Here is a 27,544-nt window from a genome sequence, read left to right as displayed (position 1 = left end):
CCACAGCTCACAAGTCCGTCTCTGATCCCAAATAGATCTAACGCTAGGCTTTACTGTGGTATGTTTTTCTCATCAGTAATATAAAGATTAAACAAATGCTCTGGGGTGTTTTTTGCAATAAGAAAGTCAATAATTGAAGCTTCTTAAAAACATAACTTTTCATTTTTTTTACATTTTAAACTGGATTGAATATTAAAATTTACTTCATGAGGGGTAAATTCAGCATTTAGTAGATACACTATTTTATTATGCCAGATCCAAACATTGGCAGCAATAACTAGTTAAACTTGCTGCAACAGACAATTTTGTATGAAATAAAGATTGTACATTAACCAATAAGTGCCCATGTTAGCTTTAAAATGATAAATAAGTGGGATTTAATACACATTTATATTAAACAAAATAAAATTCAACAGTATAACACACTTAAAAGTAGTTAGATTAAATGGGGTGCTTTCCCTCGATGGAAATTTGCTAAATGAATTTAGCTATTTTTATATCTGTTGCTAATGTTAAATAACATATTAATTTCAAACAGAAATATACTTTGTTTATACATAAGAGGAAGAGAAAACCATTTGTGAATAAAATGGGCATGAGATTAAAATGCAAAAAGTAAATGTCCTAACAGAAAATGACAAAATGCTTTGTGTCCTTATCACAGGGAATACACATTTTATTTTCCATGAAAGAGTGGAAACTGAAATGCAAATTAACTTTGACAGTAATACAAATTTATGATATTTTCAGTCCAAATCTAATCAAATCAGTCTCCTCTTCTTTACAGAACATGCAAGCTGTTCTTTCATTGTTGCATTAAGAACTGGAATGAGAGAAATTTGACAATTTATCTTGGGTTATTTACAGGTTCACAGTCACAAACATCACCTCTCGGGTGCCAATGAGTATTTGAAAACAAAGAAAAATATTAACTAGGCTATGCCAGGCTTTTATACAAGGAGTATAGTAACAAATAACATCTACAAAACCTCCCTGCGGCTTGGAATGTAGAAGAACTCGAAGTAGGGGATCTGCAGATCTGCCTTCTATATCCTTTGCAGTGAGTGGCCTGGTGGTTTAAATCTGAAAATGTTTATATAATGGGATGTAGAGGCTGAAACTACCCAAGTGCATATATAGCAGGATTCGGTGCATTGATTCCTGTTAATAAGTGTCGAAGAGATGGTCAACTGCACAAGTACTTATTTTTATCATATAAAAAAAGCCACTGAGAAAATTACATTGCAGTAAAGACAAGAGATACCATTTTTCTTTAACTGTAACAAATGTTACTTTTTTTAAAACCCCAATATTAGTACAAATTCAGGGTCTCATTTAGAGATGACCCTTCAGCTTGTAAAAATGTGACTAGCCTAAATCACATTTACCAAATTTTCTCTCCAGGAGAATGGAGATCCCCGAGGGGAGGTCAGCTGGCAAGTGTGGAAGGGGGTGTGGTGACGACCCCAATGCATCACCATAGACCTGCCCCCTATTGTGGTTCACAGTTGGGGCTAAGCAATCCCATGACATTACGTCCTGCCTCGTCCAGGAGAATGCCTGCTCTTCTGGGAGGACTCCCCAAAATTTGTGAGCCTTACCGGGAGGAGAGTAGGCAAGAATAACCTAAATTTTGCCACACTATGGCCATACATGGAGTTAAGCATATCTTAAGCTTGCAGCACCTTGTGCTCAGGGAGGTGTGTCAGAGGTGTTAACATGTAACTTCAATATAATACCCTACAATACCTTACATATGTGTCTGATTTTAACTCAGGCATAATCTTCACATACCTCTTTAAAAAGGCATGTTTTTTTGAGGGTTCCATAGGCCTGGTGCAAATTTCCGTGTTGATGATGATCATATGCTTGCAACAAATACATCTATACACAGATTAAGCTGAGCAACTGAAAATACAGCCAACGTACCGGAAGCATACGGATGAACTTGTGTGCATAAGTGGAATTTGTGTCTAACGCTAAATGAGTGATGTTAGAAAACCTGTAAGTCTAAAACAAAATAAAAAAATGCACCGAGAAATACAATGGTATTGTTACACCCCTTATGTGGGAGTCTGGTAGGAAAAATGACTGCTGGACAAGGACTGGTAGGTATATTATTAATGGCATGTGTCCCATAAACTAGATCACATAGTTCTGCTAGCTGGAAGGAAGGAGCATTATACTACAATTTTACTTGTGCTTCAAGAACACCTATACTGTATTTTTAATAAGTGGAGAGCTCCTAGTCTTAACAGAACATCTTGACAGGTAAAAGTGGAGGAAAGTATTATACAAGCACAGGGTAGTTACTGTGGACTTTAAAACTCAGAACATGATAACAAGACCACCACAGATCATCAATTCATGTGATGAAGGGCATAAAAAAAACAGTACTGATTACTTTAGCACTTTATTGTTACTATTTACATTAAAACGTTATTTAAATTTTATTTTCAAATGAATACAATTTTTTTACATGGAAATATCTCAAATGTATAACAATTTATATTAGTACAAAAGTTCACATTGACAAGGAGAAACCATTAAATAAAACATATCACAGTAATGAAGCAAACAAAAACCTGCTGTTAGGAACTTTTAATGAAGAATAAGTGACTTACATTTTCAGGACACTGCTACAAAGTATATACAAAATAAGCATAGTTATTTTCTGTCACAAAAGAAACCACAACATAAATGCAAAATGTGTTCTTTCTCCAAAAATGTAGTTTTCTCCCAGCAGACTTGTTTTCTGGTTTGATAACAACATACAATAAAAGGCACCGGTTTATCTAGAAGAAAAACCACAACTCAGTCAAAACCGAATTCTTTTGTAGTCCTATTAATAAATCATTTCAATATTACATCAGATTTAGGTAGAAACAAATGCATCACTGATATTTTTATACAAGAATGAGTGCCACTAGTTTTGTCAGGCAGATGACTGCATTTTAAAGGGTTTGGATTGTTTCTGCCGTGTGTGGTGCCTTAATTGGCATCGGGAACGCCTCTTAGTTCGGTTTCTCTCAGCATGGCCCATGGTGCTAAATGATGCAATAGGTGGGGAGGGAGGGGATGGATTGGTGGTGACAGTCTAAGCACTTTAAAACAGACGCTTGAATCAATATATGCATGAATGTCACAGAATATGGGTATTTGTTAAAGTCACCCAGATACAGAGGGCCTCACTTATGAGAGGCAATGCAAAATGCTTTGGTTTAGCACTAGTGTGCTCACTAATGCTCTTGTGGCTGAATGGATGCGTATCCCTGCACCCATGTTCTAGAGAAACACCTTCCCAGAAGAGTAGAGGCTGTTATAGCAGCAAAGAAGGGGACCAAGTCCATATTAATGGGCATGGTTTTAGAATGTGATAGAGATATGTGTTATATATCTCTATATAAGTCTATCTATATCCTGTTGCATCAATGCATGCCTCCCAGCTTACGTGTGCCACATGCAGCCCTATGCTATAGTTGCTCCCTATGTTTTGTCCCTCATTCACAGGTCTATCCTTAAATGAATGCTCCAACGTTTTTCATAGCTGTGTTATTGAAATTGTAGTGTGCTAACTTTCAGATATACTTCTGTAGTTACTAAAGTGTAACTTGTGTCTAAACATTGTGAGAGCAGACATTTTGTAGGTTAAATCAGTATTCAGAGACTATATTAGTTCAAGTTAACCACAAAGTGATTGTTCCATCTGTGTGTAGGAGGCAGGTACTATTCAGTATAAAAATAGGCATTAGCAAATTCATTTTAACTATCTATCACACACACACACACACTCACACACACACACACACACACACACACACACACACACAGAGTGGTCGTAGTGGCGGTAGGAAAATGTAAGAGAATGGAATTGGATAGCTTTACAATGAAAGCAGTAACAGAAGTGGCGGTATGGCATACCATAGATACATTTTTGGAACCTATGTTTTTTCAATTACTGAAGAAATTGTTTGGCTCAAAAACAGAGTCGGAAAATAAAAACTATGCAGCTTACTACTTTGATATTTAGGGTGTAAACATCCACCACTCACTGCACATGAAGTTTATTTCACATATCGATTTTGGTTAATTTCCGTAAAAGGTGCTAATAATTCTGCAGGTCACTGTAATGTTATATATATATATATATATATATATATATATAATTTTTTTTAATTTTTTTTCATTTATATTGGGCCACCAATTCAGCAGCAATCTACAGAAGATATGTGTCACTCATATCAGTTTCTGCCCCATTGGAACTTATAGTCTAAATTCCCTAACACACACATAGAACTGTCTTGTTGCGCCAAATATTTTTATGTGGTTCCCCAAGTGGTAGCATGCCCTGGCAGCCATGGGTATGCTGTTTGTAGTACTACAAGCACCAGCATGGTCAAACTGATAATGGCAGCATGGGCTTGCTGGGACTTGTAGTGTACCAACACAAAATGGTGTCTTTATTATTAAAACATATTTTATAGTCCCACAACCACGATCTAGGGGTGTGGGTAAAGCCTTAGTGCTTTCTGCGTGGGGCTAGGGAGGAGAGCAGTTTTTTTGCGAACCAAATTTCCCCAGGGAATCCAGTCCCATGCTGACCAGCCTGGCGCTGGTTGTCATTATGGCAGGTGGACCCCACGCTGCCAGTTCCCAGGTTGTAGTGCCATAGCCCCAGCATAGTGCTGACTCTAGTAAAATCGGAGGGATGTCAAACTTTTTGTCCCCCACTATTTTGCTAGTACCAACACTAGGGTTAATCTGATTGGGGAGGAAGACACTTTTTTTTTTTCCCTTTTTTTTAATTTTAACTCTTTGTGTGCCAGCTGCCTAACAAGACTTTTCACAAGTTTTTGGTGGGTTATTTTGCAGCTTTATTAGTGATTCTTTTATTTGTTATAACCGTTTTGTGCCGATTGGTCCGGCGACTGTATTGCCACAGGACCCGCTGGCATTGCCGGTTTAATGTCGACATTACTTATGTTGACAATCACAGTGAAATACCTTTTTGCATTGGAAAGGATGAAACTGCTAATGTTTTTTTTTATAAGAAGGGCACATAATGGATCATCTTTAACTGCGCATACATAGGCCAGCTGTAATTTTGTGCTAGGCTACAGCCCTCTCAAAACACCCAAACAGGCTGTTCATTCTACTTGTTCTCCATTGCAGCACAAAATGATTTTACACCCAAGAGTTGGATTTGCTCCTAACTTATAATCAGCCCCCAAATATTATTTCAATAATTGGCATACTGTGCAAAACTCTTTATTGTGACAAGTGGCATACTGTGCAACAAATCAATAAACACACACTTGTGACAGATATAATGAACTGACTCTGTTTTGTGTTTACATAGGATATCTTTAGATACAAGTTAACCCGTGCATGATACTAATGCATTCTAGTCAAATCAAGCTACTTAAGGTGTAAAAAAGGTTCTTGTCATGCATTTGGGCCATAGCCCAGGCCTCAACCACCAACCACTCCCCACTGTCACCCCCGGCAACCACCAACCACTCCCAACTGTCACTTCTCCTTCAAGAAATATATATATATTTTTTTAAAATTTTTATAAACACTTTTAACAATTACCAAATTAAATTAACAAATTAAAAACATCTTAGTATACCAAATTTCAGCCCTTTCTGAGTTTTTTTTCCCCACACACACTAAGAATTTAGTAGGTCAGTGTATAACTCCACCCAGCAGGTGGCGCTGCAGCTTGGTTTTATTTTTTCCACACACACACAGACAGACTAACACACGCCACTAGACATTTATATTATAGATACCTTATAGTCGTTGAATCTCTTCACTGGAGTTCTGATTTTATTGAGGTGTTAAATGTTATGTGTTAATTGTTCAACAGCAAATATAAGTCTACAGATTTATTTATTTTTAAAAACAAAAACACTTTGTTAAATATGAATTTATATACGTATTACAGACTCTGCATGACAGTATGAGCAGCTGTCTATTCTGTCCATTTCTAAGTGTTTCCTACAAGCACAGGTAAATGCACTCATTACAGCTTTTTGGAGTTCAATTACATTTTCTTTCAGAGGATGATGGTTGCATAAGCATTTTGGCATTTAAACAGCATTTCAACAAAAAGAGGCTAGCAGAATACAATGCTCACCGGCGAGGATGATTGGCATCAAACAACGTATCGTCATCTTCATCCTCTTGTTCTAAAGGAGTGAGCTCCATATTTCCTATATTTGTATCCAATACTCCATATTTTCTAGTTTTCTTATTTTTTCGTCTTGTTCTGAAAACAATAAATATATGTATGGTTCAGTAGAAGAAAATCACAGAATAATTTAATCAACGTTATTCATGTTTAGCACATGGATTACAGAACATAAAGTCCATATTAAATACTCTGCAAATATGAGCAATATGTTCGTGCTGCCTTAGGGGACAATGTTCTGAACTTCTGCTGTAAATCAAAGTAAAAATGGTGAAATCTTGCAACAGTGTTAGGGGCATATTTAACAAATATCATTTTCTTTGGCATGTTCACTTTCATTCTTTATCGCAACACCGGAAGAGCAGCCATGATAAACGGCTATCCCGGCAAACACCTATCTCTTCTAAGGACACTACCGCAAAGTGGCAACTTTTAAGATCATCACCAGAGGGGAGGGAGAGCAGGTAAGATGCAGTGAGGGACCTGAAGATCCCTTTAACACAGTTCTCGCCTCATAGGCTTCAATGGTTAAGGGGCACAAGTTCTGAAAATCCCATATGGGGACTGCTATTACTTACGATAACAGTGGGACTGCAGCGGATATCGGAGCAGAGATTATCCCCTAATTATAAATAGTGGGGATACTTAAAATTTGTGGTGGATCCCTTTATGTTTATTTTTCCACCAGAAAAATGGAGAGTAACCTATGAAATATATGGTGAATATCATGGTATTTTTTTTTCTAATCACCCACTACCTTTTTATTACTGGTAGGTTAAGTTCTGCTTGGTATTAGAATTCTCGCAATTTGCAAGTCCAAATTGTCCTAGGCACTAAAAAGACAATTAAAACCCACTAAGAACTCTATTTAACTATTTTAGTATTATTTGTTATTACATACACAAAAACTGTTTGTTTTTTTTCACACAAGATTTCTCACTAATTTCCGGTTCCCTGAAACAAATTATTTTAAAATTGCATAAACAGTATGTTCTGTAAGATTCACATAAGGATATTAGTTGGTGTGGGCGTAGGGTGAAAATGTTTACATACAGCTTAGTACAGATCACATACACTAAGGAAAACTGTATAAAAGTGCGAACACAAGTATCCTCACCAATCGTGACACACACTACAGTGCTTTGAACATATTCAACACTGCAGTTAATTACTGTAGAATCTAAATATTTAACCAGTAGAAACACTGTAATGGCAAATAAAGTAAACCCAATTTTAAGTTAAAGAACTGTCTACCATTGCATTTCAGGGAGGATAATGCATAACCTGGAATGCAATTTTAAAGTAAAAAAAAAAAGTATCAGATTGTCTATTATAATATTATTATTATGTTTTATTGATAAGGCACCACAAAGGGTCCACAGCACCGTACATAACATATACAGAAAGCAGTGATCCATAACACATAACAAGATACATAAAGAACAAAATACAAAGACCAGACATACTGAATGAATAAAAATACAGGTAGCATGGTAGATCAATATTATGAGTGAGTGATGGTAGTAATCAATGGGAAGTAGGCCTAAGCTTAAGAGAACAGGGCTAGGGAAGCAGACCAAGAGGTACCGTGGGTGATAGAATATTAAAAGGAGAACACATGGAAAGAGGGCCCTGCTCGTGAGCTTACATACTATTATTATCATCATTTGTTAGGCGCCACAAGGTTTCCGCAGCGCCATTCACAGTACAAACAGTAGACTATACAGGGTGAAACAGTACAGAACAATAAACACAAAATACCAATACTTCAGAAACTCCAGGCAGACATATGGAGTAGACAGACAGAGCAGAAAAACAGGTATGGAAACAGGAGGGGAGAGGGGCCCTGATCATATGAGCTTACATCCTAAGGGAGGGTGAACAAAATCAGGCACAAAAGGGAGCCAGTGAAGCAAGGGGGAGAGAAAAGAGGGCCAGGTGAGAACGAACAGAGTAGATGAGGGGTTAAGTGGATGGTTGGTAGGCTTTGAGGAACAGGTGAGTTTTAAGTGTCGTTTGAAGGAGCACAGATTGGGAGAGAGACGGATGGAGAGAGGGAGTTCATTCCAGTGCAGGGGGGCAGCTCGGGAGAAGTCTTGGATTCTGGAGTGGAGGAGAGGCGACGGTCATTGGGCAAGCGCAGGGAGCGGGCAGGAGTGTGAATGGTGAGGAGGTTATAGGTATAGGGGGCAGTAGACTGGGAGAGAGCTTTGTAAGTGGTGGTAAGAAGTTTGAAAAGGATCCTGTAGGGGAAGGGGAGCCAGTGTAAGGCATACTAAAGGAAAGGGGGAGCCTTAAGGGCACGCTTGAAGCTTTTGAGAGTAGAGGCTAACCTGATGGAGAATGGGAGATCATTCCACAGCTGAGGAGCAGCCCGGGCAAAGTTCTGGAGGCAGGAGTGGGAAGAAGTGATCAGTGAAGTAGTGAGGCAGCAGTCATTGGCAGAACAGAGAGGGCGGCGAGGAGAGTAGGTAGAGATGAGGTTGGAGATTTAGGGGGGATTGATTGAAAGCTTTGAAGGAGAGGGTGAGGAGTTTAATTCTGTAGGCCATGGGGAGCCAATGTAGGGACTGGTGGATGGGGACAGCAGAGATAGAGCGGTGGGGGAGAAATAAGAGGCGGACAACAGCATTGAGGATAGAACTAAGAGGGGCAAGGTGAGAGTCAGGTAGGCCAGAGAGGAGGTTACAGTAGTCAATGTGAGAGTTTATAAGAGAGTGTATAAGAGTTTTGGTGGCTTCAGTGGTGAAAAACAGCTGTAACTTGGATATAGACCAGAGGTGGAAGTAGCATAATTTTGATGGGGACAGAATGTGAGGTTTGAAGGAGAGGGAAAATTAGAGGATTTTCCCAAGGCATCAGACTTGAGGGACAGAAAGGAGATTGGTATTATTGACAGAAATAGAGGGGGGAGCCCTGGAAGGTGGGAAGACAATTAGTTCAGTCTTGGAAATATTAGGTTTAAGAAACCGCTGGGACATCCAAGATGAGATGGCCAAGAGACAGCAGGAGACATGACACATAAAGGAAGGGGATAGGTCAGGGGATGAAAGACAGATTTGGGTATCATCATCATAGAGGCCAAATGAGTGGATGTGGACTCCAAGGGAGGAGGTGAAGAGGGAGAAGAGCAGGGGGCCAAGAACAGAAGCTTGGGGAACTCTGACAGGTAAGGGAAGAGGGCGGGTTGAGTCATGTGTAGAGACTGAAAAGAAGAAAACCAGGAGAGGATAGTGTCACCGAGGCCTATAGATTTGAGAGTTAGCAAAAGGAGGGAGTGGTCAATGGTATCCAAAGCAGCAGGTCAAGAAGGATAACAAGGGAGAAGTGTCCTTTGGATTTAACGAAAAGTAGGTCATTAGTAAGGGTAGTTTCAGTGGAGTGGAGGGATGAGAAGAGAGAAAAGAGGCGGGACGGTTGTAGACAACCCGTTCGCGAAGTTTGGAGGCAAAAGGAAGGAGGGAAAATGGGGTGATAATTAGAGAGAGAGGCAGGGTCGAAGGATGGTTTCTTGAGTATGGGGGAGACGGGAGCATGTATAAAGGAGGAAGGGAAGATTCCAGAAGAGAGGGAAAGGTTGGGGAGGTGGACAAGGTGGGAGCAGGCCTCAGGGGATAAGGAGTGGAAGAGATGGGAGGGGATAGGTGGCAGGTGTGCAGTTGGAGGGGGGTGAGGAGGAGAGAAGGGTGCAGACTTCATCTGCAGATACCAGAGTGAAGGAAGAGAAGGAGGGTGGGCAAGCAAGTGGGGAGGAGGGGAAGGAGATAGCATCCACAGAGGAGGGTGGGAGGGGGGAGAAAGTGGGTAGGGAGGTGGGAGAGGGTTGGGCAAGAAAGGACTGCTGGGAGGAGATGTCATGACGTATTCATTCAAGGTGAGCTGGGTAGCAAAGTCGATAGAGAGCGAGGAGGGGAATGAGGGACAGGAGAGAGTTGAAGGTGGCAAAAATGCGATATACATATTATGCAGAAATACAACACCTTTGTTGTTTAATGGCACAGGGAAACACAGACATTCTGCTATTGACTGCACTAAAGGATAATTCTACCTTTAATTCAAGTCTGTTATAAAGATATTTGCCCAATAAATGTGTCTTCTTTTCTTAATATTGTGTCCTCCAGAAATACCTTTTGTAGGAACTTCTGTGTATCTTTTTAAAATGCATTACTAGTGGAAGAAAGAGCAGCTTGCAGTGATATCACAGCACTATGTGCAATTGCAGCTGTAAACTACAATTCATAATGTCAGTACTGTGCACTGTCTCTCCCCTATGACAACACCATGTTGCTTGTAGCCTCAAGTTACTGAACCATGCGCAGAGCTAACACCTGCAGAGAAGGTTACACACAATGGCGTTTGATGAGGTAGAGAACAGAACAGACAGTCCCAAAGCTGCACATTACTTTTTGCTACCCAGATCAAGCACACTAAATAGCATGACTTGATTGCCAGATTGGCAATTGTGGCTCCTGCCAAGGGCTCAACGGGCTATCCAACCATTTAGATTACCCCTTAAGCGTTTTTTTTATTTTATATATACACCACTGTATCGTCTCTACGGGACTCTTGAATCATATTTTAGTCACAAATATGGACCTTGCTTCACCAACTTACAAGTATCATTATAGGATTACATTTATGTTGTGTTTTAATGGAACACTATATTTCTACTTTTTCTGGTATTCATCAGAGATTGTGCTCATCAAATAAAGGCCAGAGTACCTATGAATATTTATAATACAAGATGTTTATTGTTCTACACTTTTTCTAGATTAAAAAAGATCTTACGCTTTTTTTACTATATAATTTTATTCTCTATATCAGCAGCAAATGTAGTCAATACTTTGTTTTAGTTTATCATGGGCCCAGTGCAGAGCAAACAGCTTCAGAACCTCTATTACACTTTCTGTGCTCATATAAACAGGAATAATCTGAGAGTATAACATTTTTAATACAACTTCATGTGGGAGTAATTTCTATAGTCAGAACTTGGAGCAGACCAGTGTTTTACAACCATATGCCCTCCAGCTGTTGTAAACTACAAGCCCCGTCACGCATGGTGTAACTGTATGACCTGCCAGAACCTGGCAGGAAGTAAGAGTATCTGCTAGGCATGCTGGTAAGTTCCTGTTTTCTGTTGTGCATTCTTTTTATGTACGTTATGCAGAGTAGACACGTTATGTTTCACTCCTGGGACCCCAGTCTATCTACACACACATCTATGGCATGCTGGGAGGTGTAGTTCCACAACAACTGGAGCCTGCTTGGTGTTGTGGGAGGGGAGTACTCCTCTGGAGTAGAAAGATCAACAACGGTAAGTAAATATATTGGTGTGGTTGAAAGTTGCAGGAGGATGTCATGGGAAAGACATTTTGGAAGTGCAGACCCAAAGGAGTCCCCCAAACCAGTATCTTGCCTGAGATCCCATGGGGTCTTAATCCAGCTCTGAATAACATTATTCCATAGACTAGGCATTGCTACATATCCTAAACTACAATGCATTGTTGGAATTATCCTCTAATCGACATTTCACAGAGCAAGAAGTAAAGTTTAGTTAGAGGTTTTTCAGCATTATGATGCTGCCAGTAGATACATCAGAGAAATGAATGATGCCCCAAGTCGGTGGTCCATATGCAAATCACTGAAATGGTTGTACAGTAACGATTTTACCATGAGCTACAAGTTTGTTTTTTTTGGAAATTCAAAAAGATGTATTTTACAAGAAGGCAGAACTAAATCTACTATCTAGCAGTGTGATAACTCAAGGCAGTGAAACAGCAGCTATATAACTTTATACTTCAATAAAACATTTATTGTAAAAACTTTATTACTCTATTCCATAATAGTCAACATACATCAAAGCTGTCTCCATCAAAATCTGCCATATGAATTTCTCTTAGTTTTTGAAAGCATCGTTTGCATAGGCTTCTGGCTTCTACTACAAGCAGATAAAGCTTCTTAATACGGTTAATATTTTAAAGAAAAATATAGTGAATTTTTAAAGTTTCACATGGAAAAAATTAGCAATCACTAAACATCTAAATACAAAAGTGACACAAAAATAAGTATACATTCTTGTAAATAAATGTTTCTTACGTTACTTCAGCGTTAACACACACCTATCAAACATTATAAAAGACAGCACTAGTATTAGTGGAGTGGTCGCCAATGTACCATAAAATTTGCAGGTTTGGTCGTGCAGGGATCCCTAAGATCAAGTGATACACTTCACTTAAAATACAGTAACAATCTGACTGTCTTCATTTCATCTGTCTCCAAATTTCTATGAACATATGTCCATTGTTGTACTGTAAATGTATTTAACCCTTGCAGTATCAAAGAGGAGTGGTACTCGTCCTGCACATATATCTGAAAAGTGCCAAGAATGAGACCCACTTTTTCCACCTATGTGGTCCCTCAGAAGTTGTTGACTGATGATCATTGTAATTTCCAGACAGTAACGTCTATACTACATAAATCATTAAGAAGTCCAGAGATTGCGGAAGATATCCCAAAACCTGGCTTCAATAAACTCGGAGGCTCCGTCATTTGAAAGAGGGAAGTCCCCACTTTCAAATGATGTGGCCCCATAGTAGGTATATAATCCACTTACACTACAGAAAATATTAAGGAGCACAGGATGTGGGAAGGATTTTGTAACATGCATCTAAGCTGCAAAAAACTATGGGGAGCCCTCATTTGAAACATGATGGTCCCTCTTTCAAATTATGTAACTCCTTAGAAGATATTGTCTGGTTATGAGTAGACAAATAAACCCTACTCTACAGAAAGCATTAAGAAGTGCATGCGGAGAGGGGGAATTCTAATGTCTTCATCTTCCCCATCCTGACTGCAATAAATACAGGGGTACTCTCATTTGATGCGTTAGGTTGCCTTTAAAAAATAAAAAAATAAAAATTGGCTACCCATATTATTCCTACACATTTTATGCATTTCATTCAAGACTGTTGCAAACTAGCAGAAATAAAAAAAAAGTATTATAGTTTTCAAGTGCAAATTTTAGTATAAACACCTTCCTGCTTTTTGCTGTTTTAGAAAGATGAATCGATGTCAAAGGAAGAACTACAAAGAATTTCTTGAAAAACTCAGTCTTCTGAAAAAAAATTCCAAAGTAAAATCTGTTTAGTTACCACACAAATTACTCATATTCTTGCTGGAATGTGGCCAGCTAAAATAGGCTCAAGCACAGGGATAAGAAAGCCTCAGGGTGAAGAGGTTAAAGTCAACTTCAGCTCTTTTGTTTGTCAACACGGATAATTTGTAACTTCTACTACAATTTAAATATGGAGCACACATTATACCATGTATGCAACAGTAAACACAATATTAAAAGGTGAATTACTCAATGTTTAAGACAGTGTTCAGCAACCTGTAGCTTTTCATATATTCTAAAGACATATACGATCAAATGTTGGTATACTAGAAGTGTGCTGGACTGAGGGTCAGATACAGACACTCATGTTCGCATAAAAATGAAAAGCCCACAAAATTGTAGGTATATTTAACATACCTTCCTACAATTTTTTGTTAGTTGCATTAAACAACCATTGAAAAGACATCAGTGATATATAAAATCTTTAACAAGAACTCCATGCTGAGTGCCAAACTGAAGACAGTCGTAGCAGACATGGAAAGGTGGACCGTTAACTTAGGACTGAGGATACATCATAATAAAATATACATATGAATGGCAGATGCTACATGGTCACTTGTTAGTATATCCTTTTAGCAACACACAAATAAGAAAAATGTGTTGTATCTTTATAGTGATACACTAGCGTAAGCTTCAATTAATGTAAAGTTTGATGAATAGAACCGTTCTACGAAATAAAAATAATAAGTTCTAATATTGTCAATGAGTTGACTAAAATTTAAAGTCAATTAATGGTACCTTGATAAAAAAAAAGTGTGTCATATTTCAAAAGCCAAGCAATTTCTTAGCGATTCCATACTTTTGCACGCTAGTGTATATCAAAAGGATCACTTGACATGTTAAGCTGCTGAAAGAAGTGCCTCATTTCTATAGGACTGTCAGTCATTCCAACTCATAGCTCCCACTGTAATTTAACCCCTTCAAGATTGGGGCACTTGCCTCTTCCAGACCAAACCAATTTCACATTTTTGCAAGGAATAACTTTTTTTCCCCCTTAGAATATCCTAAAATATTTGTCACAGATAGGCATAGTATATTCCAAAACATATATATTTAAAGATATGTCCACTTCTGTGGACATTTATTTTACTGTAATATTGGAATGAGCATACAGACTTATTAGTTCTTTTTATTACAAAAACTGCTCATCTACAACGTTCTTAAGATCAGTGGTGAGGGAAATAAAGTAAATTAAGAAGCCCATCTGTGAAATCTTTGAAAAGATATGCACCCAATACCATTAATAGAATGGACCCCCAAATATTAGGCATAAGTCACTTGTTAAGGTGCATTGACTACCTGGCACATGGAACTTGTACCTTTGATACACTCCTTAGTAGAGTGTATAGAAGATTACCTGGTCCAAGCAACAAGCTCTATGCTGACATCTTCCGCTGGCAAACTCTTAATAGAGACAAAAGGTGTCTGCCGCCAACTTCACATAGTTAGGCCAATGTTAACAGATTTTAATTGTAGAGTGTGGGACCTATTCACATTCATGCAATTAGTGTAGTTTAACCATGCAATATGACATCACCAGTCTCCAAATGACATAGAAGAGACTCCCTGGTACAGTGTTTTATATAAGAACCGTGTGTTTGGCAATCTGCCAGTCAAACCTCCAGAACCTAAGGTCTGGATCTACAACTGGTGGTTATAATAGCCTGCTAATTACACAGCTAACGCTCTTGGTTAAGCAAGACAATATTCTAGAATATTACTTTGAAAATAATTATATTCAGTTAACCCCCCTCCCCCACAAAAGAGTTTTCTCAATAGAGACAGCCATTCTTGGAGACTAACAAATATTTCTGAGGAGGCAGGGCCTATCAACTCAAACAAATGAGAAATATAACTAGGACAAGTCATGACCCCAACTATTATTGACAGGGCACTGGTTTCTAACAAATTGATGGGCTGCATTCTTATGAATGTTGGTTCAGACCACAGAATCATTGCCTGCACAAAATATACACAATATTTTAGTTAATGTTTCCCGATTGGTGCTAAAGAAAAAATGGTTTCTGAAGGCTGGCCTTTTCGAGTCAGTAAAGAATGTGAGGAGGCTCCTGTGAATTCAAGGTTTATCTATCGGACCAAATAATTGAGTTAACTTGTTATTTATAAGTTATAGACTTACTTTGGCTTTGTATAACCAAAATAAAATCTATTGATAAAAAAAACAATTAGCACCAACTTAAAAAAAAATAAAAAATTATGTTATTTGCATACTTCCTGACAAATGTCTAAACTGTTACTTTCACAAAAATTCTACAAGAAAAAAGATCCAATTTTACTTTCATTGCAAAATGAAAACAATTTTTGAAAAAAATATCAGTCAACAGAAAAAAATACAAAATACAAAACAGAAAAACAAACACATTGATAACACTGTTTATAGCGGGGAAGTTAATTCCCTGCTGTGTGCAGTGGAGTGCCTCTGGCACAGTTGTGAAGGTAGCGGAACATTACAGATTTTTCTAAATTTTCCATAATTTATAACAAACCTTTACTTTATTTTCTGCTAAGTTTTTGGCATCCATTTATCCAGATACGGGGTATTGAGCAGTGTGACTCAAACATACATGGTGTATAGTTTTTAATTTAAAGCATATTTAAATTTAAAGTACAGCTTTGTACACTGTGTAGAGTTTTACTCTCTATCAACAACTGCTGCTTTGTTGTCTCTCTCAAATCTCTAGTGAAAGAGAAATAAATACTATCATTAGAGATGAGCGGTAAGGATTATTCTGTCATTGTTATGCTTAGGATCCAAAATACTGACAGCTCCTGTCATGTGCACCAGCAAGCTTAGGAGGAGGTGTTCTAAACACAGAGAAATGCATGAAAACTTTTTTCTCCCATAACAACTATTTTTATTTGGGAAATAAATCACTGTTAGAAATGTTAGTTATTCAAAAACCAACAATAATTTTGATAATAGAAATATCTGATCAGATCATTGAAAACTCCAATCAGAAACTCTTGTGTATGTTTCCATGCTTACTACATAGCTATAGCTACTGTGTTACAGCTCAGCTTACATGAAAGGCTCATTATAATATGGTACAATGTGATAGCACATTATATGACAGCAGGTGCTACATGTTTTACAAAAAAAACCACCTGGGCATGTGACATATGGGTGCAAAGGTGTTAATCAAAGTAAAATCACCTGATCTGTCTATAAATTACTAAAATCTCTTCAAATTATGGTTTAAGCTCACTATTACATCAGTGTCCTGCTACAAATAAGATATAGTTCATCAGTTACTCCCTGACTGCTATGTGACATCTCGACAAGAGGTGTCAAAGTATGCTGATCTGTTTTACACCTGTTTTATTGCCCATTGTCCAAGAACAATTCTACAGATCTACAAATATATTATAACTCTCATATGGAACATATCAAATACAAGTTAACCAGTGCATGATACTCATGCATTCTAGTCAAATCAAGCTACTTAAGGTGTAAAAAAAGGTTCTTGTCATGCATTTGGGCCTAGTCCAGGCCTCCTCAGGGGAAGAGCGTTACTTCCCGACGCAAGCGCCCTTTTTTAACGTGGTTTTGTCCACGTCTCCACCTCATCATTTTTCTCCATCACCTTCATCGCCACATCCTTCATCAAGCTACTTAAGGTGTTAAAAACTCCCCACTGTCACCCCCGGCAACCACCAACCACTCCCAACTGTCACTTCTCCATCAAGAAATATATAGGTCAGTGTATAACTCTGCAGCTTGGTTTTTTTTTTCCACACACGCCACTCGGCATTTATATAGTAGATATGGCATTAATTCCATTAAATATGATCTGATTTGTTTTGTATACATATGAAACATGACGCTATACTAATTTTTTGGGGAGATACATTATCCCTATAGGTTTCTTATGGGACCTGTGTGATTGACATACTTTACATAGCTAGTTCCAGTGGTTACAAATTTATTCAGATGCCTTCTCAATTATAGAAAGTATTACTTTGATCCATTATATTTCCCATAAGGATTATACAGTGAACATGAAGTGACCCAAATATAAACCTTTCTAGAAATGTATCCAATTGTTTAGGATCTGTGAAGCTCTTAACTGGTTAACAAAAGGGTTGACTGACTCCATGCATCTTAGAGTGAAGAACTAAAGCCAGATGATACAAAGCAGGCCTCTAAAGCATGCATTAACATACACATTAGGCCATGTGTATGTTAATCCTTTGTCAAGGCCTTGCCTTGACAAAGGATGAGAGCAGACATATTTATTTTGCCTCTGTTGCTGATAAAATAAAAATTCATTTTCAACCGGGATTCATTTGGTTAATCCCATCTGTTTAACATAAGAAAACTTAGCTGGACACAATAGCAGCCCACATAATATCTTTTGGACTGTATTTCCAGGAAACCCACCGTCTTCTCTGACTGTGGCCTGAAGCCCACTGGAATTCAATATGAGCAGCAATTTCAACTAATCAAATTAGAAGTACACAAGACATGTGGTACTGAGAAGACACTATTGTGTACAACATCACTGTAGACGAATTCCACCTTAGAGAAGCAGATCAGCATCTACCTAGACCAAGCGAGATGACAAGCAGCCATTCATATAACTTTACTGTTTACCCTCTATAACTTGGACTAACTGTGAAACTAGCTTTTGTCACTAAGGATATACATACCTTGTGCACTAGAAGTGCCTACTGGTTGCCAGAGCACCCCCCCCCCCACAGGACATGGAGCAAAGTGTCACAGAATTCAGACCACTACCCCTTCAAACTGAACCTGGCCCTTGCTTGTATCTTGTAATAGCCGAGATATGAATTTACCACACCTTGATCTATCCATGCAGTAGCTGGTGTCTACTATCCTCTCCAGGCCTTTGACGGGCCCCATCTCCTCTTCAGGATCTCCTCCAAGAGGACAATATATATATATATATATATATATATATATATATATATATATATATATAACAATATCAAGAACAAAAATCATTGAGGCACCAAAGCCCTGATGGCTTTCCTATGGCCTACTATAAAATATTCTCTCAATGCTTAACCCCATAACTGGTTCAGGTTTTTAAAAATAAAATGCATAGTTGAAAATTCCACAGTGACACAACCAGTTCTAGAATTATAGTGTTTCCAAAATTCAAAAAACACCCCACAACCTGATACAATTATAGACCAATCTACATCTTGAATATAATAAGCTATTTGTCAAGCTATTGACTTACAGGCTTAAAGGTCTTTGAACAATATGATTAACCCAACCAGGTAGGTCTGGTCATATCTGATAATCCCAGAGAACCATAAACTTCATTCACCACATCAGTAAAATAAATCATTCTTATGTCATTTTAACATTAGATTTGGAGAAAGCATTTGACTATATATTCTGGTCATTTATGTTTTGTACTCTGAAGAAATATGGATTCAGAGGAGAGCTCTACCAAGCTATTCAGTGATTATATGTAACCCTTTATCTGTGGTCAAGATTATGGCTTGAATTCAGATTTGTTCAAGTTAGGGAATGGTACGACTCAGGGATGTTCTCTTTCCCTCTATTTTTTGTTTGTTGTATTAATCCACTCATATAACATTAGAGATAACCAAAATGTTAAGTACATATCAATTTTAATCAGTATAAAATCTCCCCATTTGCTGACAACGTACTGCTGACCCTTCCTAAACTCAGATTTTGCTTCCCAGTATTCAGAGAATTAGACAAATATGAAGCATTTTCAGATTACAAATCAATAATTTAAAGAAAACGTCTGAAGCTTTAGCACTCCATTTTCCTAAACCCTTTATCACCATCAGGAAATGTTTAAAAACATGTACAATCAGGAATTAATTGGATTTTTCTTATATATATATATTTTAAGGGATTTTGCTCAGACCTGCTTTGTAGAAATGCATGAAAAGTATCAGTATCCATAATCTTTTACTTTTATTATCAACAAATTAGAAGTTTTATACAAACACAATTGTAATTATAGCTCAATTTTGGAAAATACTTTTGAATTGATTGAGCACATCACTAATGTACAAGTCCTGAGCAAGACACTGGTGGTAGTGTTTAGCATACTAAATATCTTAACAAATCATTTAATAAACTCATCATGCACATGTGCAACACCACTAGATATTAGATTGCAAGCGAGTGAAACAAAACATTCCTCTCCAGCTAAGGAAGCAATACTACACTGAATCTGGTCTATCTTATCAATAGAATACATGTCTGGCCTGTTGAACAACACTACTACTGCTTAGCACAAGACAATGGAATCCTGGCCCAATACAACAACTCTACTTGGCCAGGACTTATCTAACTTTGTTTGGGCATTAGTGTTTTTAATGCCCCAGTGACTCCCCATAATGGAGAACAGGTGGCTGACATAAAAGAGAAGTTGTCAGCTGCTGCTCCTTAATGTCAGGGATACATCTCCCATGTGCAATGATAAGAAGCAGTGGTGATGGGGGTGCAATGTCTGAGGATGTGGGGGGTGGCATTGCCCATGTGTGGGAAGGGGCACGATAACTGATTGTAATCCTATTAATATTAAGTTTTAACTGACATCTTGACATTTTAACACTTTGTGAATGCAAAAAAAAAGTACCTGTACGCTATAAATTACAGCTGTATATAATCTTTGGTTTTCAGCCAATTCTAGCAATATCCAATAAATACTACAGCAGAAAAATGAATGACGAATGTTATTTGCTGAAGTAAAGATGATAGTTTCCTCGTATTACTGCACTGGGAAGTAATTACTAACAGTATGACATTAAGGGATACATGGATGGTATGTAGTAGATTACTAGAGGGTCAGTTTGTGCCGTTATTAGCGGTCATGTCTCTGTATGTCCAGTCAGTGGGTCAGTACCAGGGCTGCGCTCACCTGATGGTTCTAATCACGAAATAGATAATGACCCCGGCGCTCACCACCACTAGGACGGCCAGGGCCCGCTGTGTCTGGGGTTTGGGGATGAGGGCAGTTGGTGCTGTTGATGACAGGTCGCCATTGGCGGTGCCTGAGCTGTTTCTGGTGACGGCGATCGGGGGCTGCGGGCCGCTGACCCCGGTGGGAGATGCTGGGGCAGGGAGAGTATGGAACTGAAGGCTCTGGGCATTAGGGAGACAGGTGAGGGCACATAGCCCACACAGGACACCGGTCACCCAGCGGATTGACCATAGGCTGCTGTCACTGCGCATCTTCCCGGCTGCACCGCCTCCTCCTCCCCCCACTCGGAGGAGAGGGACAGCGGTAATATCCACGCAAACCCGGTGTGGAGACCTAGGACCGGCCGCTCTCCACTCCTGCGAGTAGACAGTTTCCTGGTCCGAGAACGCACGCTGCGTGGTTGCTAGGCGACACGCATGTACGTGATTACGTCACACGGCCGTGTGGCAGAGCTCACGTTCGCTCTGGAGGTTGTTGTGAAACTGAAAGTTCTACTTGTCAGGAGGAGGTCCTGCCGGGCATGCTGGGACTTTTAGTGTTGCGACAGCTAGTGAGCTACTACTAAACATAGATTTAGGTTGATATCCTTGCAATGTATGGTTAGTTACTTCTTTCCAGTTCTGAAACGTAACAATATTTCTGTCTTAAATATGTAAGGCCAGAGGCGCTCGACTGGAGATTATAGCTTTCCTGGAAAAACAACGAGGCTGAAGTTAGCTTCTTATTTGGCCAGCTTCTTATTCGTTTCTAATTTATGCTCCAGCTTCATGTTCAGTAAAGCTTATTTTTAAAGGATTAAATCAATTTGGATCACTGATTTCACATCAAATTAACACTACAGGGGGTCCCTTATACAAAATGTATTAGTATATCGCCTCACCCAACAAGGTTATGGGCATGAAATCGGGGGGCAAAGTCACCATATTTTATCATTTTGAATAAGTAGCTGCAGATTTGTAAGGGTTAAATGCCATTGGGCCAGCAATTTGACAGTGGGAATCAACACAGGGTGGTCAGCTACATATAAAACATCTGTCTTTTGCCTGGCCCAACGCTGTTTTCGGCATACAATCAGGTGGCAAAGTGGGCACAGATAGCATTTTGAGCATTTTGAATAAGTAGCTGCAGATTTGCAAGTGTTAAATGCCGTTGGGCCAGCAATTTGACAGTGAGAATCAACACAGGGTGTTCAGTTACATATAAAACAACTGTCTTTTGCCTGGCTCAATGCTGTTTTGGGCATGCAATCAGGTGGCAAAGTGGGCAAAGATAGCATTGTGAGCATTTTGAATAAGTAGCTGCAGATTTGTAAGGGTTAAAGGCCTTTGGGCCAGCAATTTGACAGTGGGAATCAACACAGGGTGGTCAGTTACATATAAAACATCTGTCTTTTGCCTGGCCCAACGCTGTTTTGGGCATGCAATCAGGTGGCAAAGTGGGCACAGAAAGCATTTTGAGCATTTTGAATAAGTAGCTGCAATTTTTCAAGGGTTAAATGCCGTTGGGCCAGCAATTTGACAGTGGGAATCAACACAGGGTGGTCAGTTACATATAAAACATATGTCTTTTGCCTGGCCCAATGCTGTTTTGGGCATGCAATCAGGTGGCAAAGTGGGCATCCACAGCCAGCTGCACTCCTTTCACTGCACCGTTCTAAATCCTCCTGATAAAAGGATCAATCGCAAATACATAGAGGAGAGGGCTCAAGGGACAACCTTGGCTGACTCCAGATGACACCGCAAAAGTAGGACCCACCCAACCATTTACAAGAGGGAAGCTCTCGGCCTGCCTATAAATGGTACGTAGCCAATCAACCAACCTCACTGGCAGACCATACCTCTCAAGAAGTGCCCACAGATATTCATGATTGACACAATCAAACGCCTTAGATTGATCCAGCGCCAGAAGGTACTTACCCCACTTCTCAGCCCTGCACCGCTCCACGGCCCCTCGAACGCCAAGGACAAAATAATAGATAAATCTTTATTGATAATAACCTCTCAGTCCTTCTTACTAATTATGTACAATTGAAAGAACTAGAGAAATGTTTTGTATGAATTAATTCTCTTTATTAGTATTAGGTGTTTTTTATTTTGTATTTTTTAATTTATTTGTTTTATGTTTTATAAAATGCATATTTTATTGATTCACCATAATGATGGTTCACTCTATAGATACAAGGTTCTCTTATATTTCTACATTGGCCTAAAATTGTTCACGCATCAAAAGCACACTGTGTTATCTAGGTCCCTGGAACAATACCATTAATCATAATGTATTATATTGTATATCATACATCATATGCTGGACTCAATTCATGCAATCCTTTCATCCATTCCTCCTAATTATGGGTAAATAAAGCACCCTGCAAGTTTCAAATATTATCTTGCAGCATATAATAAGCTGCTTGTTACTTGCATGCTGATAATTTCAGGCTGTAAGAAACTGATGACAGATGTGGCGCTAAAGGTTTCATTGCCCGTGACCGCATCTGAACAAGGAAATTCACGTATAGCCCTTGCTCCCTTCAATTGGGTATACATTAGGCATAACTACAGACCATGCAAACTGAGCGGTCAATCACTATTCCCAGTCGCTGCATTTGCCGCTACCCGACTCAATTTCCGGGTGTGTGACGTCACAAGGACGTGTGGCCTGACGTACTTTCACCTGATAGACTTACTCAAGAGGATTACTACAAGTATCCAATCAATATAGAGAGAGCTTGATTGATATAGAAATGAGCCAATCATTCAAAACTTCACTGCATAATGCATTATATTCATCTGACTACCTTCTTGGAGCGATACTGAATAAAGGATGCCTGATTGACACATAACAGAAATTATTATACCCTCTAAATAGCGTATTGTGAAACAAATATATTACCTCTTTCCTTATCTACACATGTTCTAATTTATAATTTAATGTAACAGGAACCATTACAGGTAAGTATCATGATAAACTTGTTTGACCATAATATTGATAAATCCTATTATATTGTCATGTCACAGTATCCAAAATATGTCTTGATTTAATCCTCTCAAATTAATTGATAAATTCATTGTTGGTAATAGTAAAAAAAGAGAATGACAAATGTGGATATAGATAAAACATGAAAATGGATAAAAATATAAATGAAAAATAACTAGTAAGTAGTACAAGGAGGTGAGTGAATTGTGGTGTTAAATAGTTATTTGTGGATTGTGTCATATTACCTTTTACTATTCAAACTGTAAAAATTAATTCATTAGTGAACTATTACATTTAGTTTCGTTATATTGAAACTGTGTGTTATAAATAGTGATGATAGACTATGTCCTAGAAACGTAAAGTGAAAATTTGAGTGCATTGTCGGATCTATGGGGTGAAGAATATCATTCTATAGGGAGAACACCATATTTGCAAGAATAGCAAAAAATGTTAAATTCATATTACAATGTTTTAATCTCCTGGAGCGCTTTATTATTGTCTAAATTGGATATTGATCTAATGAGTTATTGTATTGTGGCTTGTCATACCATCAATACATTTTCTAATATTAATACTATGTTATTCTCTGAGCATAGAAAAGGGGACACTCAAACTGGTCAAAAATTGTGTATTGTCAAGGTACTTATATCTATTCTTAATTGAATTAACACTAATTTCCTTGTGTACTAATCCCAATCAACCAAACAATCTTTAAATGTAAGATGTAGGTTTATTTTATAACCGTATTATGATCCTAAAGTATCTATCTTTTATTGGCATACTAATCATATAGTTTTTACTAGGTAGCATCCATCCTATCACTGTATCACATTAATCCATCTCCAATTATATTCTAATTATTATCAATCCAGTGCAGCTGTCCATAAACACGAAAAGATGAAGATGTTATAGTGGCATTTAAATAGTTGAATTTAGTAAAAAAATCATAAGAAGCTGGCATAAGAAGTGTTTTCATTTAGACCATGAGGTTTCAGGGAGCCCAAGAGGAAGATCCATTTGCTTTCCTTGAGAGTTCTCTCTTTATATCTCCTCCTCTGATACCCAACTTGACCTTTTTCTATTCCGAGGCTACCTCCATGTTCTTGTAAGAAATATCGTGCCACAGAAGTAAGTGGTTTGAAATCCCTTTTATCTGCGCATTTCTAATTGTTCCCACATATTGTAAGATACGTTGTTTCAAAATTCTGCTGGTCATTCCTACGTACATCTTATTGCAGAGCGTATACTACTCCTTTGGTATTAAAGTTATTAAATTGGTTAATATTATGTTTGTGCCCATATTTTACCTCAAATTCTGTGGTTTTAATCATTTGTAAGCATGCCTTAGAGGATCCACATTTATGTGATACTTTCACAATTTCTGTTGTTTTGATGGGAGTAAAATGGCTCTTAACAAGTATATCTCCCAAATTTGGTGTACACTTCCAACTGAATTCCACCCTCTTATCTAGAGTTTTAGCCAGTCCATCATCGGATAGATGTATCGGCCAGAGGCGTTTAACAATAGATTGTATGTCTTTCCATTCTGGACAGAAATCTGCCACAAATCTGATCTTCTCATTAGTGGGTTTCTTGTTAGAATATATCAATTCCTGTCGATATTTAATTTGACCATATTCGAGGCCCTCGTAATTGATTTCCTACTATATCCTCATTGTAGGAGTCTTTTAGTTAGTTCATCTGCTCTAATCTGATAGTTTACATCATCCGAGCAATTTCTTTTGAGTCTCAAAAACTACCCTTTGGGAATGTTCTTGGTGACTGGTGAGAAGTGAAAGCTGTTGTTATGTAATAGGCTATTTGTGTGTGTTCACTTCCTATATCAATCTGTCACCACTCTACCCTTGGGGGTCTTGTTAATGGTAATATTAAGAAAATTGATACTTGTTTTATCCATCTCATATGTTAATTTAAAATTATTGTTGTTTCTTTTTAGGATTTGAATAAAATTCTTGAATAACTCCTGATTCCGTCTCCAGAAGATCAGGATGTAGTCGATATAACGCATCCAATTCATGAGATGTACCTCATTAGATCCTCACCAAGGACGGTCTCGCTCTCCCATCTACCCAAATATAAATTGGCGAAGGTAGGGGCACAGGCTGCGCCCACTGTTGTGCCTCGTATCTGCAAAAAGAACCTGTTTTCAAACACACAAATTCTTTTTCAATTTGAATTTCAAGATAAATTATTAAAGTCATTTTATTGCTTACCAATAAAACATTGTGGCGATTTGTGTGGTTCCAATGACTAATGAGATTTAATAGCAAGATGCAACAAATAACAATTCAATAAAATAAAGTACAGCCGATACATACGCAAGCGCCCTGGATCCAACATACAGTCATTCAATCCTGAAGTCTGTGGTCAAGTAGACTGTATAGTGGACCCAGAGTCTGGTTTATATACAGTTTGTGATACATAAAAAAACAGTAGTGATGTCATGGCATGTTTCCATTCGTTCAGGATTCAGGACAGTCCAGTGTAATGCAGGTCATAGGTCAGTTCAAACAATGCCCTCCAAGGGTGAGGGTCAACTCTCCAACAGCTGCCTATGTGACTTCCCGCCGAAAAGCTAGTATAAACTGGTCTATTTGCATTACACACTCAATATCATTCTGATCATTAATCCTCTGTTTTCCATAACTTGCATACGCAAGGTGCAATTGCTTAGCTGATTGTAGCAGATGTCTGGTGGTAAAAAAGTGGATTAAAATGACACTAAACATGATATGTTTCCTATATCCTGAACCTTAGATACCAATAAAGTGGATTTAACATTATTATATTAAACTATTGAATCTATTACGTTCCATTATAAATGACTGTGTGTTGGAACTTTATTAAAGTGAACTATTTACATAATGAATGTGTGAGTGTAAATGTATTGTGCGTTATTTATCTGTGCAATTGCATCATAACACGTGGCGTACTAATCGCAATTGCACGGTAAAACAGTATTAATCAATTTGATTCACTTCATCCAATTAATTAACTTTCACAATCCACCCTTTGATATTGCCCAAAACTATCACCTTAAAATTTTTATTGCAGGATCTCAGTAATACGTTTCATTGTTCTGTAATGTATGTCCCCCTTTTACATATGACCACACTATTACTGGATATCAGTCAGGTTACCATAAAAGAAAGTCATAATCATAGAAATCAGTTTTCTTTTTTTTCTACTGAACATATGCCTTTGAAGCTCGGAGATAACCTTTTGTATGCCCTTCACCCACATATGTAATACATTATCTGTAATGATACAAGGTACTATAGAATATGTATCAAAAATATAGAATCTTCTACTACAGTCCTTAATGCCTATGTCACGGGCACTAGGAGTCTTTACCCAGGAATCACCAGATGGTGGGCTTACCAGAGCAATGTAGATGGTAATAGAGTACTCTGGTAGCTGGGTGATCACGGAACATGAAATGATGGCCGGTGAGATGCTCAGGAAAGTCTATGACTAGCAACACTGGTAATAATGAGGTAATAATACACAAGGAACTGTATGGACAAGGACACGTGAAGGTAGTCAGTGGTCTGCGATAGCAAGTTGTACCACTGCTATAGTGAGTAGGAATGTCCAACAGAAACAAGGAGGTGATGAGAGTCAGCGGTCTGCGGGTAGCAAGTTGCACCGCTGTCTGAGTGAAGGAATGGAATCCAAGTGGAGGTATCCAGGTAGTCAGTGGTCTGCGGTAGCAAGTTGTACCACTGCTATGTGAGAGGAGGATGGAACAGGTGATACCGGAAACAGGGATCAGTGGTCTGACATCAGCAAGCTGTACCACTGAATATATATGTGAGGAGGTGCACGGGGGAAGACTGCAACACAGGATATACACAGGCACCGTATACACGATCCACAGTAATATGCACAATATATATATATATAAATGACTGAGCAGGTCTGCAATCTAGAAAGACTCTTGAAGTAGTCCAGGACAATGATAACACAGTCAATGATGGCAATAGACTCAGAGGATAGCAGACTCCAGAGAGAACCAAACACAGTCCAGCAAGATATGCAATACACAGCACAGTCAATGAGAAGTATGCATACCGTGGTTCAGCAGTAGCAGTCAGATGGGATTGCAGCGGTACCTGAGCGGCTGGAGACCGACTGGATAGGAAGTCCCTGGATAGGTGAGGCAGCGGTCTAGCAGGTGCAGCGCACAGGTGAGTAGACCGGCAGGGACACGAATCCACA

The 27,544-nt window shown here is 38.5% G+C and overlaps 1 protein-coding gene and 1 long non-coding RNA gene across 3 annotated transcripts; one reads left to right on the top strand and one right to left on the bottom strand.

The window, feature by feature from the left end:
• Positions 1-225: 225 nt before the first annotated feature.
• Positions 226-20,741, bottom strand: FAM174A (family with sequence similarity 174 member A). 2 transcript variants are annotated; one of them, XR_012678353.1, is made up of 4 exons: positions 20,267-20,741; positions 6,143-6,274; positions 2,625-2,795; positions 226-823 (listed from the first exon to the last, which is right to left on the bottom strand). XR_012678353.1 is itself a non-coding variant. In XM_075181357.1 (3 exons), the coding sequence occupies exons 1-3, from the start codon at positions 20,578-20,580 to the stop codon at positions 2,792-2,794; spliced, it is 450 nt and encodes a 149-aa protein (XP_075037458.1). In that variant the 5' UTR covers positions 20,581-20,741; the 3' UTR covers positions 2,587-2,791. The 2 variants fall into 2 exon arrangements, 1 of the variants encoding a protein (XP_075037458.1); XM_075181357.1 differs by lacking the exon at positions 226-823 and having other exon boundaries at positions 2,587-2,795.
• LOC142098524 (uncharacterized) lies at positions 11,243-26,188 on the top strand. Its single transcript, XR_012678354.1, has 2 exons — positions 11,243-11,510; positions 25,260-26,188. It is a non-coding gene; the product is annotated as an uncharacterized LOC142098524 (long non-coding RNA).
• The last annotated feature ends 1,356 nt before the right edge of the window (positions 26,189-27,544 follow it).

The sequence above is a fragment of the Mixophyes fleayi genome, chromosome 1, assembly GCF_038048845.1.
Source record: "Mixophyes fleayi isolate aMixFle1 chromosome 1, aMixFle1.hap1, whole genome shotgun sequence".
In the NCBI taxonomy this organism is placed as follows: Eukaryota; Metazoa; Chordata; class Amphibia; order Anura; family Limnodynastidae; genus Mixophyes; species Mixophyes fleayi.
This window is presented reverse-complemented; position numbering and strand designations above follow the sequence as displayed.

Coding starts and splice junctions, on each gene's coding strand:
- FAM174A (XM_075181357.1), bottom strand. CDS start 20,580: ATGCGCAGTGACAGCAGCCTATGGTCAATCCGCTGGGTGACCGGTGTC. Junction 6,275..20,266: donor TTCGTGATTAGAACCATCAG/GTGAGCGCAGCC, acceptor TATTGTTTTCAG/AACAAGACGAAAAAATAAGA.